At 39.4% G+C, this 18,298-nt stretch overlaps 1 protein-coding gene across 1 annotated transcript; it reads right to left on the bottom strand.

The window, feature by feature from the left end:
• Positions 1–1,814: 1,814 nt before the first annotated feature.
• LOC111662423 (homeobox protein Dlx4a-like) lies at positions 1,815–16,344 on the bottom strand. Its single transcript, XM_023416277.2, has 3 exons — positions 14,809–16,344; positions 10,741–10,937; positions 1,815–3,987 (listed from the first exon to the last, which is right to left on the bottom strand). Exons 1-3 carry the CDS (start codon positions 15,143–15,145, stop codon positions 3,745–3,747), a joined length of 777 nt encoding a protein of 258 aa, XP_023272045.1. The 5' UTR covers positions 15,146–16,344; the 3' UTR covers positions 1,815–3,744.
• Positions 16,345–18,298: the final 1,954 nt, after the last annotated feature.

Below are 18,298 nucleotides of genomic sequence, written 5' to 3'. Positions count from 1 at the left end.
ACAGGAAGGAAGGAATTTTTCTGTCATTGCTGTTTATGGCCACGATTCAATATCCTGATGTTAGGAGGGTGAATGCAACAGAGTAAACAACGTTAGTTTCATTCACAGTTAGTTATATTCTAGCATGACCCGTCACAATGTTACCACTGATAGTAACTGTACTTATTGACAGAAGTATCCCAGTTGCTTTCTGTAATTCATCATCCTCTTGAATATCATAATTCATTGGTACAGTTGTTCCCTGCTCTTGTTGCTTGCCTCTTAGTTTGTGACATGTGACATGTGGTAGTCTCTGGAGAAATCCCGGTGGGTCATTCACATTTCGGGCCTGACTGACTGCAATAATTAAAATCCGGGACGAGATGTGCTATAATATGTGTAGGTGTTCATATTGTATAATGTAATAAACATGCACAATGTACACAATGCACACATCATATGTTGTCAACTGCATCTGAAGATCATTTGGCCAGAACTTCTTTTTGTCCTTACAGTCCAGTCAAACCAGTCAAAAAAGTCCCATTACCATTGTATTACTCTAACACAGTAATGGAATATATTAAAGCCTCCCCCCAATAATAAAAACCTACACACAATGTATTAATGCATTTTTGTAATATTTATTAAACAGATCAATTTGTTGTGAAAGGATTAGCCCTCAGTAATCCAGTTTGATGTAATCCTCTATTTCCTAGCCTTTTGCTTTAGGGCCTGAGGCAGAAGGATATTCCCTTGACTGACAATTACAGATAATTACAGTGTCGGAGTTAAAGCTTTATTTAACAAGCTGTGTCCTAAATTACCTATAATTGACGTGGTCATTTTATAAAATCATTGACGATGTTTGACGACTCTTTTTGCTTTTCCAGATGTTTGCAGGGCCAAAGATGTGACCCACTTCTTCTGATTTACGACTTTAGAGAAAATGGCTGCGGGCCACATGAGGCGCACAAAGACCTTCCACTGAGGAGGAATTTGTTAGTTTAGCAATACATTACTGAGGCCTCGTTTTGATTCTATCTGTTCGAGGCTAAAGACGCAAAAACAAATCACAACCTGTTGGATGTGAAAGCTGAATAAACAAAATCAAATAGGGTGGCAATGATCACTGGGTTTGATTTATTTCAAATAGGTGTATCCTGACCCATAGTCAATATATCATAAAATATTAATTCAGTACTTTAAAAGGTTGTGACTCATGAAACAGAAGTTCATAAGGAGTTTCCTATTTCAGGTCTCAAGTGGGGGAGTAGAATAAACACAGTGTTAGCATGAAACATTTAAATCAAAGAAACCTTCAGAATTAAAAGGCATTAAAGATGAAATGTTGTTCACAATTAATTAAACCCTGTTATGTCGCTTGGCAACGTCCCTGCATCTAACAGTCCGTTATTTACTACCAAAACCGCCAAATCCATTAAAAAGGACTTTCTGGGGACAGAAAAATGAACAATAACAAGCTGCGAGGAGTGTGAGGCCCACTTATTTTAATTTTGTCAATTATATTAATTATGGGAACTGCAAAATCAGCACTTTAGTTCTGAATGACCTGGTGTACATGAGGATTTCAAATGAATTTCTGGCATTTTCTTTTTTGGCTTAATCATATTTTAGATATGTATATAATTTGACTCAATTAAAACTTAAAGATCCAATAAAGTACCGGTTTCCATTCTCCCCTTGGTTACCTTATCAGAACACCTGTTGGTGCTGTGATCACCTGTTTGATATTGGCTCTTTATAAGCTTATAAGCTACATAGAGCCATCATAGTGTCACACAAAACACAATTCAGAATTCATGAAATACACGAAATAGAAACAAAACAACTTTAATCTTTTCTTTACTTATTTAATTTGATCTGTTTTTAACAAATATGAGGGTTGTCAGAATCAGTATGGTTCAATAAAAAACAACCATGAAGAAAACCCTGAAACCCCTTTTTTTTTTTTTTATAACAAGTTTACATGCCCCACTGAAAAGACAGAAAAAACCTGCAATGTCCAAACGTAGAGATACGTGACTGGCGTTAGCTTGTAGCTTCACCAAAAACGTCTTGGCAGGCGGAGCTGCTCTGGAGGCAGAAATAACCTGACTGGCTGTTTTAAAGAGAGATTATGTGACTTTTGATGGAGATATTTGAAGAAATAACATTTTCTTCCCCTTACAAAATAAAAGGTTGAATTAATAAGCAATTAAACAAACCCTCATCCCATTCAGTTCACTTATGGGTTGCTGCTACAGCCTTACACAGTCAGGGATGACCAGTGTCTATTGTCAGCTAATGTTAAAAAACACACACTCTGACATGGACGGATGTTGCTGTGTAAAGGAATTTCCTGGGTCTGTCTGTTGACCATCGGTCTCCTTCACTTCTACTGTAAAGCTGGATTTGATCATTTATTATTATCCTCTAATTAAGACGTGTGCAAGGCAAAAAAAATAACTATAAATCTTAATAGGCGGAGTCAGATATGCAAAATCTCAAATTAGCAAACTGGCAAAATGAACAATAAAAACATAACAGTGAAATAAAAATAATAATGAAAAAAAAAAACATGATTTCTTTGGTGTTGAAGTCAGTACTTAAAGCAGAGACTAGTTACCCAGCATGCATCTGTGCTGTAGCTTTGTACAGCTGAGCCACTGACCAGTTTTGGTCATCTGTTATGTTGATTTTGAATCATGATTTGACAATCACCAATGCAAATGCAGGTAGTAGCTGTTTATACATTAGAATTTTATATCTTTAGCTGATCTATTTCTTCCTGCCTTTTTCAGCCTGAAGGGATCTACACACTAGAGACGCACTAATCGATCTGCCGGCGACTGGAGTCGGACAGTTTTTAGCTTGATTAGCCATCACTCTCACATATATCAGATTCTGTGTCGGTCACATTTCCGTTCATGCGCCCCATGTCGTGCACACAGCGGCACAGACACACCCACACACCCACACACACATAAAGCTCGCAATTTGTAACACCTGTGAGGTCAAAGTAAACGATGGAGGAAGAACCACAAAAACATTCAGAACGACGAACTTAATAAGACACTTAAAACACCTTCACCACGATGAACATGTCCAGCTTCAAGAAGCTAGCACAGACAAAGCGGCTAAAACTACTGCCCTCTGCTGACCCCACCTGTGCACGACAGCTACCTCGCTGAACTGCTGCAGGTGTTTTCCACACCGCCAGCATTGCTGTTGTGGCTTGGTTAATGGCCATCGATGATAATAATCATCCACTGTTGATGAGCGGTCCGAGAAAACAAAGAGTTTAACGACTCTCCACCAGAAAGTGGTCACGTGATATTTGTTTACCCTTTTTCAGAGAGAGAGAGAGAGAGAGAGAGAGAGAGAGAGAGAGAGAGAGAGAGAGAGAGAGCCCTTCACCCAGTTATTTAGTCAATGTTTTATTATGAATATACAATTGAATTGTCCATTAAAGGAAAGTTACAAAATGTTTGTGTAGCTGTCAGTTATAGTTCTTAGACAGAAAACTGGAATCGGCCAAAATCGGAATCGGCAGGTCAGGAGATCGGAAATTGGAATCTGCCTAAGAAAACTGCAATCGCTGCATCTCTGCTATAAACAATACCTGTTCACCGCACTACATCTCTGACAGTTCTACCATTTCTGCCTCCAGAGTGGCTCAGACCATATCTGTGTCCCTAACAGCACCAGTCAGCTTTCTGGCATAAATCCGTAACTTGTCCCAGAAGAGTTGCGTCCTCTTGTCTGTCACATCATCTGAGTCCTTGGCATGGAGTCCTGCTGGTGTCCTGGGTACCAGTGTCCAAAATTGTTCATATATCCTCCAGAGTGCACCGGTGCGCCTTTGGCAGCCATGCTGATGTCCCACAGAGAGCAAGGAGAGGAGGAGGACGGCGGTGGGGGGGCTAGGTGGTCTCCCTCAGGTCCACAGGGTCCGTTCTTCATGATCTTCTTGTATTTGGATCGTTTGTTTTGGAACCATATTTTAACCTGAGAGACAAGGAAAAGGAAACGGGTTGATAAGAGTTATAAGCTGATTCACACATTTGCCTATACATGGACACTAGAGAGGAGACAGGAAGTTAGGGGAGAGAGGAGGGGTGACATGCAACAAAGGTCCTCATGAGCCAGACTCAAAATGGGGACCGTGCAGTTATATGATCCAAGCCTCAGTTTGAATTCATGGACCTGTGATGTGTTTTTAGGTTTGGGTCAGTGAATGTATTGTATAATAAATATCATAGAGCAACAGTCAGTTATGCTGCTCTAATATTATGCTCAAATATTCAGTGATCTGCATGTATTCGGAAAATTACACATTATACTTACTGATTAATAAAATGTCCAAAAAGTATTTTAAAGTGCGTCGATATAAAAGTTACTGTCATTCAACAGTCGTGTTCATAGACCATCATAAGGATGGCTGCAAGTTTAATGCCAGCTGTCAACTATCTATATCTGCCCTTGTGCCTGAGCTTAAAGAATATTAATGCTTTCATATCTTAGCTGCTCGTCTCAGGTTAGCTAAACCAAACATCAAGAGCCACAAACACACCTTCAAGGAATAACACTGCAATAAAATTACCTACAATTACGTAATAATGAGGTGAACAGACAAGTGATAGTAAAATGTAACAGCACAACAAGCCAACAGGAAAAAAAAATACCATTAAAAAAGGCATATAATAGCATCACTTCCTACTGTCTACCACACACACTGCCCCTGTTGAACTATTATGATACTATATGATACTGTGACACAACAGGAGCTGGAAACGCACAGCACATGGAGCGTGATTATTGGTTATTGGTCATTGTAGAACACTGTGATTCCTGTCTAATGCTGTACTATTAAAGTTTATATAACTGAACTCCAACAGTGATGATCAGACATGATACTATTCCAACAGACCAAAATGTTGAGCTGAATATACCTTCATTCATTAAACTGTGGTTAGAGATGATTCAGGTGTGTTGTTTTTGAAATAATTAGCATGTTGTGTGTTTCCATCATAATTGCAAATTGAGCATCAAATTACATGAATATGCCTCTCGGGGAACCTGTCAGATTAGCGGGACCAGATGAATCATCAATAATTACACACAGTCAGTGAACGATACTTTTGTCTGAAACAGGTTTTAACTGCGCCGTAAAGGAAAGCACGAACGGCCAAAGGACTGGTGCTGCGCGGAGAAACAGCTCTGGCTAGCAACAGAGGAGAGAAAGATAAAAGGGTGAGGGAAAAGAGGAGAAAACACCCTTGGCACTGGAATTGTTTTCTCCTCCACACTGACAGTCCTGGGAATTATTACCCTGGGATTTTATGGGTATTTATGAAGATGGTTGAAGTGGTTTATGGAAGATATTCTATTCTATAAAAAAACTAATTTCAGACTGGTTTAATTGACTCTAAATATATGGAAAAAATTTATCCTTTTACCCAATAATCAGAAAAGGCACCCAACTTTCACACCCAGCTTTCAGTTTGAACAGCCAAGACGTCACGCAGAGCGAAATCTGACATTTAATTTGATCTCTATTGTTCCAGTGTATCTGCTGACGTCAATCACAGCCTGTTAGAAGTAAGTATGGATGGTGGTAAATATATAAAATTAAACCATCACTTCATAAATATGCAATACCATTATAATTACACCGCATAATGCTATTATTCAGAAACAGACTTCTAGTTTCACTTTAAACTCTTTCTCCAAGTTTTACAGTAAAAAAAGAAAATCCTTACTACAAACCGAAAACCTCGACAAAACTGTGAGTGCCTCTTTAATCTAAAGTCTAATGTAATAATAATGACAGCCACCGAACCGCAATGCCTGCAGTGTAATAATTACCTGGAGCGCAACACAACAGTGGCGGCTCGCAGATGAAAACCTACAGTGAGTATGTGGAGCGGAGCTTATGAGCCCAGGAGTCAATCAACAGCACGTTAAGTTAATGCAGCCTCAGTGAGAGGATTTCTGCTGTAATTATTGGTTTCATATTCCAGCAGCAACACGGAGCTGACAGCTTCCCTGAGAGCGTGGCTAATGACACCGACATTAGCGGAGGAGGGTGGCTGAGAGGCAGGCCAGGTGCCACTGAGAGTGTGCATGTATGTGTGTGTGTGTGTGTGTGTGTGTGTGTGCGTGAACATATTCACCCATGAATTTGAACGTGTGTGTCTGTATATTTTTAAGTATATGGACGAATAAATTTGATCAGTGGTTATCATGTGAGGTTTTTTATTTTAGAAATAAAAGGCTTCCATTTGAAACTGTATGGGCAGTGTGTGTGTGTGTGTGTGTGTGTGTGTGTGTGTGTGTGTGAGAGAGATGAAGTGAGATAGAGAGAGTCAAAGTTTCTGGGGAAAACGTTAGAACTGTGCTACGTGCCATTTCTCAGCTGCGTCTGGGAACTTTAGAGATTTCGATGGAAAGTGGTCAGTGGTTGGCTGGCAGCCTAATGGCATGAAGGCAGGAGAGAGACTTTTTGTATGATCACTATCTTAAAGTGTGTGTGCGTGTGTGTGTGTGTGTGTGTGTGTGTGCACGTGTGTGTTTATGTTTCCATGTGTATATGCATTAGAAAATGGACACAAGCTACATATGTTTGAGTACATGCATGATGGAGGTGTGTGTGTGTTTGTGTGTTGAGGACCCATGCATGTGAGGAATGTGTGCACGGTACATACTGTATGCACTTGTATAGTCACATATGAATACACTAATTACAGCTGACTGAGAGCAACATGAATGCGTGTTTCAGTACAAGCTGTTCTCTGTCTCTGTGTTTACTGTTTACTCCAGAAGAGAGAAAACAAGCCCGCAAAAACAAAATTGCATTATAATATTTTTTTAAAGTAATACCGTTTTTTTCCACAAATGTTTCCAACAGTAATATTCTAATGCATTTAGCACTAATAAACATCTAAACTAAAAACCTATGTGAACCTAAGGGAAGAAGATAAAAATGTGCAATATTTGCACATGATGACTATCAGGTGGTTGAAGGAAAAGTACAGTTTGCCAACAGGATGAAGAGGCAAACAAACAAACAGGTTGAAAACAACCCAGATGCACTTGGAAGAGAAAATATCACCTTAAACTGTCTGTTTGAAACACCCATCACAGGGAGTTTCCCATAAGCAACCATTAGAAAAGGAACAGCTGTGTAACTTTCTCTAAACATCACAAATACCTCGAAATGAGTCTGTATGATCAGAATTTGATCCACTAGAAGTGCTGGATCATTTGAAATAAAACCCAAGTTGTCATAGACCAGAGTTTTCCTTTAAGGTTAAGACAGAATGAACTATGGTGAAAGTAGTGCTAAAGTTAGGCAACTAAAATGCTTGCTTAAAGGAATAATTTGACATTTTGGGAATGATAAATTCCAGGCTGCATCACACTGCAATTTACACGAGACAATGAAAAACTGGGAGGCCCAGTCGGAGGAAAAGGATTCATGTGTTTAAAAGCTTATTAGACACCAAAACACAGCACAGTGGTTTTAATACTCACAGACAGGATTTTACAATTCTGGGTAGTTATCACAGCGGCTAATGTTAAATGTTTCACAGCGATGACCTCGAGGTAAACGGCAGAAATACAGTGTTCATGTTGATCCGGGTTTCAGCAAGAGTTGAAACAGATTCAATGATGTAGCATCGTTTTGGACGACCCTCCCCCCCATCCCTCGACAGCTACCCTGCTGCATCAGCGCACATCCCCCATTCAAATGAATGCTGCATTTGTCGTGAAGAGCGAATGTCATGAACGTGGCCTCAGGCAACAGCTAGCAGCTGGTTAGCTTCACTTAGCATCCAGATAATAAAAGCTAGCCCAACTCTGTCCATAGGTAACAAAATCCACCTAATTCCACCTTGTGTGTTTAATAGTTGTGTTTCTCTGAGCACTGACTTCATGGAGTCTCTGCTGGTTGCCTGGCAACCTCACAGTGATGACACGACTCCTAGAAATAATCCTTCAAATCATGAGCCGTGGAATTGTCCAATATGAACATAATTCCTAGGATACAGGACCGAGTTTATAAATAATAAATAATCTGTAAAACCGGTTCAAAAATTCAGTCATGCTTGTCAAACCAAAACTGAAAACATTTTTTTGAAGAAAATCGTTGGGAAACCCCTTTGTAGTGTTGCTACATTTAAAACGGCCTCATCTTGACACTGACTTTTTGCCTTGTCTCCAAAAAGGGAAACATAATCCAGGGCAAGCATTCACAGAAAAAAGTGGTTTAAAAAAAGTGCCCACATTCTTTGTTCCAAGCCCACAAAAATGTGTCTGCATTCCTCAAACTACAGCCATTTATCCTTTAACTGCACTCCAGTATCAGCTGAACTCTGACATACTGTAAAGACTGTAATGCAGTCTGTTAAACCACTTTCCCTAATCCAAAACACCTGAGAAAATACACACACAGGGGAAAGGTAAGGAACGAAAGGTAAATAATAATAACAAAAACAATGTGCTTCTTTGGTAAGCACGCATGTATGACTTACAGCAGACCACATTCAAAACCACTTTGCCACTACAAAAGACAAAGTCAGATGAATGGATGATCTCTTACTCCCAGTGTAAACAGAGCTGCTGTGGTGAATTCAGGGATTAGGACGGTTCATCTGATGACATCAGCTGCTTATGTATACCCAGTACACACAGAGACACACACACGCACACACGCACAAACACACACACACACACGCACACACACACAAACATATCATATTTCAGATGACGTATTCGCAAACAATCCTATCTAATGTTTCCTCACCTGCTCACTGTTGTTCCCAGTGCAAAAAGCAGGTCAGAATATTTTTAATGACAGTATGTTAATAATGTCAAGAACTGATGAGCCACTGATTTACATATAATAACAACACTGCACCACAACGTCAAAACTAGCTAACATATCAAATCAAAATTGAGTTAAGACCTGAATCTGCCTTTTTCACATCTGCTTTATCATGTAAAACTGTAATTATGTCGTAGAAATGTTAATCTGTAATCTTAACTGCTGAAGCTAACTAGCTTAGCCGCTGCCTCAGCTTCTAACTAGTGGAGTTAAATTTTATCAGATTGAGCTAAGCATTTAAATGGCTTTAAATGTGTTCTGTAAATTAATTTCTTATTAAATCATTTTAAATAAAATTATTGATGAACAGCATTAATAGTTTGCAGTACTGTACATGAACTACCTTATGAAATAAATAGTAAGGCTAGTGAAATAGACAGCTGGTGACTGTTCAAAAGACAATTTAGGAATGACACCATGTCGTTTATAATGATATGACCCCAGTGTTTTCCTGCTTGTAGCTAATAATGGTGTCATGTATTTCTCTAATAGATATTCAGGAAATGAGAATCACAGCCAAAGCCATCAAACAGTGCACGCCAATTAACACGAGCGTGAAGATATCTGATCACAAACTATAATAATAATAATAATTAGTGTCATTATCATTATTATTATTGTCATTATATTGTGTTAACACAGTTTGAAATTTGTTTTAAACAGTTCACAGGCAGGAAAGAACAGGAAAAAAAATATTTTCAGACAGTTTAGGGTGAGGTTAAAAAAAATAAAAGCGCAACGTCAGTATCCTGTTCATCTGGGGATTTTTCCCAGACTTCCCAGGCACTATCAGAGCTTTCATCAGCTGCTGTTGTCTAATACCAATGGAGTGCGGCAAATCAAATATTTGTTTATAGGAAAATGTTGTGAATTATTGTTAAATTACAAACGTCTGATAAAAATGCAACATGAAGCTCAAATGGTGAAACAAGAGGCGAAAAATCATCGGTTGTTTAACATGACAACATCCAGCGTGGATTCAGTGACTTCATGTGACAGACAAAATGGCTGCCGTTTGGCTTTCATTTTCCTGTGACTGCGTGAGTGTGTGTGTGTGTGTGTGTGTGTGTGTGTGTGTGTGTGTGTGTACACAGACAAACAGAAAGTTCTGAGATGGGAAGATGATCAGTGGTAAAACAAGTCTTCTCCTCAACCTCAGCTGAAGAGACAGTTACACCCAACACGTGTAAACACCCACACACACACGCACACGCACGCACACACACACACACAAAAACACACAAACACACACACACAGGCTCCTACTCTTTTGAACTTGTGATTTGCATTTCCCACCTCTTTGTTTTAGCTTGGTTTTTTTTTTTGCTGTCGGTTTCAAGACTGACTCACATGACATTAAAACATATCTATAAATGCCATACCTAATTACACTTGCAGGAGCATGCGGTGACACCAGCAGAGAAGAATGCACCTCTGCCTGTTTTATTCAGCCCTCAGCAAAAAACTACCTGACACTCTGTACTTTGTAACAATATAATCATACATGCAAATGATATCTTGGTCAACATCCTCACATTGTGTCTTTATACTTTGGAAATTAGAAAAATTTGCCAACACTTAGTCCTTATTAGAAATCATTCTGACTCTCTCATGTTTTTACCTTCGGCAACATAATATATTTAAATATTCCTGATATTAGAATAATTACTTCCCTATTTTTCCATCGTTTGGTGATTGCTTTCATGGGGAAATGTATTTATTTATTTATTTATTTAAAGGCTAAAATAGGATGGGTTATTGCTCTGTTCTGAATGTCAAAGAGTAGACATTGTCCACATTGTCTTATTCTGTGTCTGTTTCTGTGTGTGTGTGTGTGTGTGTGTGTGTGTGTGCGTTATCCAGCGCGTTACCTGGGTCTGCGTCAGGCCCAGTTTGGCTGCCAGGTCGGCCCTCTCGGGCAGGGCGAGGTACTGGGTTTGCTGGAAGCGCTGATTGAGCGCCTGGAGCTGTAGGCTGGAGTAAATGGTCCGAGGCTTCCTGATCTTCTTCCCCTTCCCGTTGAGCCTCACCTCCCCGTTCTCTATCACCGCTGTGGGCTTCTCGTGCTCTGGGGAAGAGATAAATATCAACACAGGGGTTCCAGCGGGGACACACGTTTGACTTTAGCATTACAGAGACCTTTATGCTCATGAAATGCTTAGAAAATAGATGCCACATGGTTTGGACCATCAAAAATTAAACCGTCCTGCTTTTTTATACATATGGTCATTTTTTTTTGTTTTTTCTGACAGGTTTTGCTGTTACTTCTGCCAGAGCCTGCTGTGCTGTCCTACTCACCAGGTGTTTCATATTGATCAGCCTGATCAGAAACATTAGAACATATATGAGACTCATATCCAGAAATATATTTATATATATTTGAAATATAGAAACGTACTGTGTTTTCCGCCTGATCTCACAGAGAATTTGTATTTATGTTTGAAAAAAAATTTTTTTTTTGTAGTATAGAGAACTGACGGTGAATCTGACCTTAACCATGTAAAATTTTACCAAAATTTTACCAAAATTTTAGCACCATATGGAAAAATAAAAACAGTGGTTGTGGCATTTGATTTGTGACATAAGATACAAATTTGTAATGAGGTTACAAAATGTAGGGCTTTTCGATTTGTGTAATATGAAATAATCATAACTTCTCATCACTCAAAATCTCTAAAATTGCTTAATCGTGGGTGAATATAGCACAGATGAACTTACCCAGCACCCATGGGTGGAAAAACACCCAACACAAAGGCTGTTTGATCCAGTGACTCAACAGTGATACAGAAATAAGACGGACACTGGGTCTCAACAATCCACTGGTAAGTTAACCCGCGGTACGTTGAAGACTGACCCAGTGATTTTTAATGTAATTAAAACTTAGATTTTTGTGTGTAGATGTAGATTTTTCTCCCAAGCTGCGATGAACTCAGTAACATATATTCTATATAACTATACAGCAAAACGAATCTGTATGACAATGGGTCCTCTCCAACCAGTTCGTTCAGTTTGTTCAGTGATACTTGCAACTCAGCCGAGAGTCGTCTCTCTTTCTTTCTGTTTTTTTTTTTTTTTTTTTGAGAAAGCATATACAAGTGTGTACGTTCTCCCACACTGATCTATGTTATGACATCTGCTCATAGCCTCTAGTGGCAGGAGAGAACAGCTGTGAACAAGCCAAGGCCCCACAAGACGCTCAGAGTGTAACTGAGCTGCAGCTCAGGAGAGAGACAGCAGCACCGCACTGACGCTCAGCAGCGCCGGGGAGGAAAACTAAACTACACTTACAGCATTTTGAAGAAGCTCAACAAAGGAAGAAAAAAGACTGACACGCTGAAAACACAAGAGGGCATACATTTCCGATCAGCATCACTGATTTTAACCCTGACATTTTGTTGACATTTCCTTTATCTCGGTTCCACAGACGACACTGCTATATATGTAATAATATAATAATAATAATATTAACAATGATTGTAAAATAAATCGTTTTTTCCTCCTTCATTTTTTCTGTTCTATTTCTAACCTCATTAAGACCCAATACGTAGAGATGCGGAGGTATCCCTGCTGTTTGCATCAAACTGGACTGAAAACATACAGACAACCATAAAGCCTTGATTTATATGTCATATGAGGTACATGTGAACAAGTATTATTTTCTTCTGTGTGCCAAAGCACTGACAGACATAATAAATGTCGAGTGTGTTTTCCTGCAGTCATTACTTATGTTGAACAGAACAAAGGGTCAGAAAACTCCAGTCCCAGATTCTGATTAAACTGATTTGGGAACTGGATGTTGTAAAAAATTACTGTCAACACAGATCAACAATATAAACTATAACATGTCATCAGGATATTTTGTGAAATGTAATGATAATAAAATAATGTTATGTGTGTTTCTGGAGCTGGAGTCTGTCTGCTCATTGCTGTTTGATTTATTTATAACTTTATTTATACATCATGTGGGGACAGGCTGAGAAAGCCCGTTAAAAGTGCTGATGTGGGGCTTTTTCACGCAGTGTCTCATTTATGTTTGATGTAAAAAATCTTTTGAAAGAACTTTTTAAAATTGTGAATTATCCATACTTTCAGTGATTTACGGCCGTAGACTTTCAATGAACAAGGCGTGAAAACCAACTGGGATAAAATCTCTTTACATGTAGATAAACATTACTGTATCTGCTGTACTTGTGTGTATGAACAGGGAAACTATACGCCTGTACTTCTACACACACTACTGTCATTTGTCTTGTATTGTGGGTTCCTGACAGCTTTATACTTGGTTAAATTTGACAAAACAGTGCAAACGGTGCTGAACAAAGATAAAAGATGAACGTTAATAAATCAAATATTGGCAAAAATTAACCAAGATGGATGTGGACTACACGGGTTAAACAGGGTCTCCAGGAGCCCCAAACAGAACATTTGGGTTGAACGAGAAAGAAAGAAAAAACAAGGTGCGTTCGCCTGCAGTCAAGTATTTCTTTAATTGAATGTGTATGAAAAGCTGTATTATTATTATTATTATGATAAACAATTTATTATTAAAACTATTATTATTATTATTATTAGTAGTAGTAGTAGATGCCTATATAATCAGACCGTGCATCTGCTAATAAGTAATGTATGCTAACATATAGTATATGATAGTTGACAGCAGTCTAATTGCTGCTCTTCACCAAATATCTGTGAGGGTCTTATAAAATGAGTGGATCTATAAATGTAATATCTTTGACTTTAGTTTTTGTATGTGCCATGTGGATTTCTGCTCTTGCCTCAAATCATACCATTCATATCGTTTTATGAGATTTCTTTCGTTTTTTATGGGATGTTATGTAACTTTTTATTTAAGCCATAAAATATAATCGTTAGGCCTACTCTAGGCTCTGAAGTGCATATTTCAATTAGAATCGCCTGTATATGAATTTGCTTAAATTAATCAATATTCCTCAGTGAATGTGTCAGTAAGAAATGAAAAATAATAGGATATTTTTAAATGAACTCATCTGTCTCTTCGTGAAGGTTAGGATCGTTGACATTTTATTTTGAAATATAGTTTAAATCTATCACGCAGAGGAAATATTTTTTGGTTCATTTGACATTTTGGTTTAATTAAAGTCAACTCAACAATTATGTTTTTAATCATTTTAGGTGCGAAAATGATAGAGGCTTATTATTATTGTTATTATCATTAATAATTGCATTGTTATTAATTGTATTATTATTATTAGTATTAGTATAAGTATTATTATTATTAGCATTATTATTATTATTATTATAGGCCGCAGGCAGCAGAGTGTGGAGGCTGTTATTTGGGGAACGGTGGGTGAGGATTTGGGTTTGGAGAGGGAGCAGCTCCGGCCCGCTGCGGGACACCACAGGGCCGGTGTCGGCTGCTTCTTGTGGAGAGTTTCAGTGTGTGCAGGCCTTGAACTCATCTTCCGTCCAACCCCAAAGTACATTAAACACAACGCTGTGGCAGACCTGAGTGTGGATCCAATTATTGTAGCCTTCTCCACTGTGGTTTATTTTCATGTTTTCATGTTCTATTGACGCACTTCAACTATTTTAATGGCCCTGAAGAAGAAATATGGGAAGAGCCGCAGCTTTTTCTGGGAATTATTTTGTTGCTATTGATCCATACAATGTTGTCTGTGATGCTAAATTCTATATAATTTTAACTTTAACCATCACAATGGTTTATTAATGAAACATAGATTTAGTATGATGGGCTCAGTAAAAATCATTTCAGTTTCATTACGACCAGAAGAGACGTTCCTAAATGCTCTACGTTAATATAACTGTTAGGCCTGTATGAGCCAGGATGCCGCATGGTAAACACTGAGGGCATGTTGGTGATAAAGCCAAATAGTAGAATCAAAAGTAAAGTGCAAATAGTTGTGTTTCCTTTTTTTCAATGAAAATGTGTATAAACATACCCGCATCCTCCAGTCTGGTGTGTCCAAGCGCGCCGCCGTGACCCCCGTGCTGGTACGGCAGGTAGGGGCCAGGGTGGTGCGCGCTCACGGGGCTGTGGTAGGGAGGGTATCCCAGCGGGCGACCGTATGAGGATGCACCAGAGGAAAAGGGCCCGTCGTGCTGCGAGGGCCCGACGGTGTGAAGACCGTGGACCGGATAATGGTTGTGGGACAAACCGGGGGAATGCTGCTGGTGTCCGGGGTGTCCGGGGTAGCCGTGACCGCCAAACTCCAAAAACGCCGATTTGGAGGGATCAGGCGGGACTAAAGTGTCCGAAATAGAGCTCATAGTCATCATTGGGGTGAGGGGCAGTGGTGTGGAGGGAAATAAGAAGGGTCAGCTAAGACCTCCGGGCGGGAGTCATCATAAGGCAACCCACCATCAACGTTAAAGAGTCAGGAGACTTTCAGAGAAGTGTCTCAGTTTCCATAAACCGACATCAACCTTTTTAAATGTCGCTGTATTCCTGTCTGATGAAAAGGCGGTGGAGCTGGTTTGTGTGGGTTTGCCCTCCGCTACATCCCAGCTGCAGGATCCAGATCGCTCAGAGCTCAAAACGTAGAGTCCAACTGAAACAGACAAGACGCATGACGAGCCAAGATTCACTCAGAGGAAATTGACACAGGAACTCCTGACACAGAGGCTGAAAATTATAATAAAAACAATAATAAATCCTTTAAACTGGGCCGTTTCTTCCTCCTTTTGTCTCGGTCCAGAACAACCAGTCCAGTGCTCGTCTGCTCCCGGGGTTGTGAAGCGGCTGTCGGAGTGTGTTGCTCTCCTTCAGAGCGCGCTGTGGCTCTGCTCACACCGCGCGCTCTGCCTCCACTTGTCACACGCGGCGCGCTCATTGGCTGCGGCGCTGCACCGTGTCAAACAAATCACAACCAGCGCCGGCGGTGGACCGGCTCCTCCGGGTTCGGTAACAGAGAATAGGCCTTAATATTACTCTCACGTTGAAAAGAGGTCTTAAGTGAGGAGCCGTTTTATCCATTAACATGTGATTCAGCAAAATGTGAAGTTGTGGACAAAAACATCTACAGGCGCCGAGTCCTTTCATGAAGTCAACAATTGTCTAGTTCAAGATGCCCAGTTTATTAAAATTAAAGAACTGACTAGAAATTAAAAAGAAATAATCAAACCAACAGGAAAATAAAATGCGTTTTATATCAGTTAGTTACTGTTATTAATTTCAGAGGTTGTCTTACGGCCTTTGAGTCACGTGATCCTCATTATAGGCACCAGAATATTTACAAGTCTACAGACGTATTTTAGGTTAAGATCGTTTCTCGCATAAAATTAAATTAAAAATAGGCATATCTTTAATTTTTGCAATCACGCGTGATTATAAAGACACAGGCTGTATTTGTTAAAGTAACTGCCCACGCATGATTGGTTATAAAAGGACCAAGGCAGGTTTGGCTCATAAACCATCGGCGCTTTTCCAGAATACAATTCCTCCCGCGTGCCAAAGGCAAAATAAGGCGGATCAGACCAAATTAACTTGATAAGCTGCTGCTGAAAGGCCGCAGACCCTTTTAACCAAATTATTTTTATTAAACACACACTTACACTGATCCACAAGAATCCGATTACCAAAGGAAAAAAAAAAGCCTTATTCTTCTTTTTCTGTTTTTATTTTCGCTAAAAATGAAGCTGAAGATAAGACTCTCTCTCTCTGAGTTTAGTTCAACAACGACAAAACCTTTTTAGATACACGAAAAGAAGACACACGCAAACACACGTACACGAGCTGAGCGCACCGCCTGTGGTCCCACACGGGGGACAATTACAACAAACGTCGCTCCTCTTGAGAAACTGAGAAGTTGTGATTTTAGCAGAGCAGAGACTCTTACACTGTAATTTCACTCAGCTCACGGTCATTATGCTCATTTAAGGTGGAAATCCCGGACTGTGGGCCTGCTTCAGATTAAACGACTAAACCCTCAGGATCACCAGATAAAATAGATCTATAGGCTGCTGTAGCGTGAAGTCATTTCCAGAGGAATCACTGGATCCATATTAATGATATTCGATCGACGACCAGAACAAACTGCGGAAGATTATTACAATTATCCAAAGTGTGGGCCCTCTGCAGATCAAACTAATCAAGCAGGATAACTGCTTTTAATTTCAGTGTAGCCTGGACCATATGAAGTCTTTATTCCCCTTTAGCTTTAGTGACTCTTACTGACACTTTGAAGGCATCATTACTTTTATTTTGAAGCAGCAGTAAACACAAGATGCAGTCGGAATCTCTTAAAGCTGACAAGGCCTCATGGAGTCAGGCTGATGGTTGTGGTGGATGTTGGTGTTCTGGTGCTCAGTTGTAGAAATTAACTACGTAGCTTTTTTTTTTCAAGTAGCCTACATTTCTGAGGCTGCTCTACTTGACTATTTCCACTTTCAGCTAATTTATAGGCCTATTTCTGTTTCACTCAATTCCAGAGGTAAATGTTGTATTTTTTTTTTCACTCCATGACTTTTGTCTGACAACTGAGGATTTTACCAATAAGCTCATAAGAATCTTTAAAGATTAAAACAGACGTTTCGCAACTCGTTTTGGTTTGTGGCTCCTCACAACAACAACAAAAAAAACAATAAAAAAAACAAACATCTCTGTCATGTTTCAGATGAAGTGTTAGCAGCTCCATCAAAGAGGGGAAAATGTCCACTGTATAACAAAAGGCAAAGATTAGAGGAAAGACACATAAGTGTGTGTTAACTTTATTTATTCCTCTTTAATCATCACCTATGGCCGTTAGAGGAGGAACTGCTACCTAACTGTATGTAAATGGAAACACTTTATTTAGCCTTTATAAGCAGAATAAAAACATGCAATAAATGGTTTGTAACACACAATGTGTTTGAAAGCACAAAAACAAAACAGAAAAAAGATCATGAAAGACAACACAGTAAAACAAAGTAGTAACAAAATCAAATCTGTCATCACGGAAGAAGTTATAACTGCTGATAAACACTCTACATTAATAAAGAATTTACAGCCCACAACTACATTTACATTACATTGTTTTGCATTTATTTAATGGTCGCTGCTTGTAAATTCTAAATAGCGGCACCTATAGCTCCACCTAACTCCACCTGGAGCAGCAACAGTATCACGCTGCTGATGCATCAGTAATCAGTAATATGTTACAGGGGACATTGTTCTGTTACTTTTTAGTACATTTTCATGATATCACTTGAGTAAAACTTAGGACTTTAAATTCTTCTTCTACTGGTATTTTTTATTGAAGTAAAAGATCTGGATACATTTTTATTTTGCCCCCCCCCCTCCCCCCGAGGCCCACGGGCCCCTCTTTACTCACTAATCTTGGTTTTGACAGGACTCTTTGAAGACTCTGCTGTCACTGTGGACTGCACGGAAGGTAAGGTTTTATACACACACACACACACACACACACACACACACACACACACAGTGACTGG

The sequence above is a fragment of the Seriola lalandi genome, unplaced genomic scaffold, assembly GCF_002814215.2.
Source record: "Seriola lalandi dorsalis isolate HSWRI2012SDOR001 ecotype SW California unplaced genomic scaffold, Sedor1 jcf7180002054563, whole genome shotgun sequence".
In the NCBI taxonomy this organism is placed as follows: domain Eukaryota; kingdom Metazoa; phylum Chordata; class Actinopteri; order Carangiformes; family Carangidae; genus Seriola; species Seriola lalandi.
Note: the sequence above shows the minus strand (reverse complement) of the source record. Positions and strands in the feature narration are given on the sequence as shown.

What these genes read in the sequence shown, in the direction of transcription:
- LOC111662423 (XM_023416277.2), bottom strand. Translation starts at nt 15,145, where the DNA reads ATGATGACTATGAGCTCTATTTCGGACACTTTAGTCCCGCCTGATCCC. An exon ending in CACCAGACTGGAGGATGCGG is followed by an intron (nt 10,938 to 14,808) that starts GTATGTTTATAC and finishes TCTCTTCCCCAG; the next exon opens with AGCACGAGAAGCCCACAGCG. An exon ending in TGGGCCTGACGCAGACCCAG is followed by an intron (nt 3,988 to 10,740) that starts GTAACGCGCTGG and finishes CTTGTCTCTCAG; the next exon opens with GTTAAAATATGGTTCCAAAA.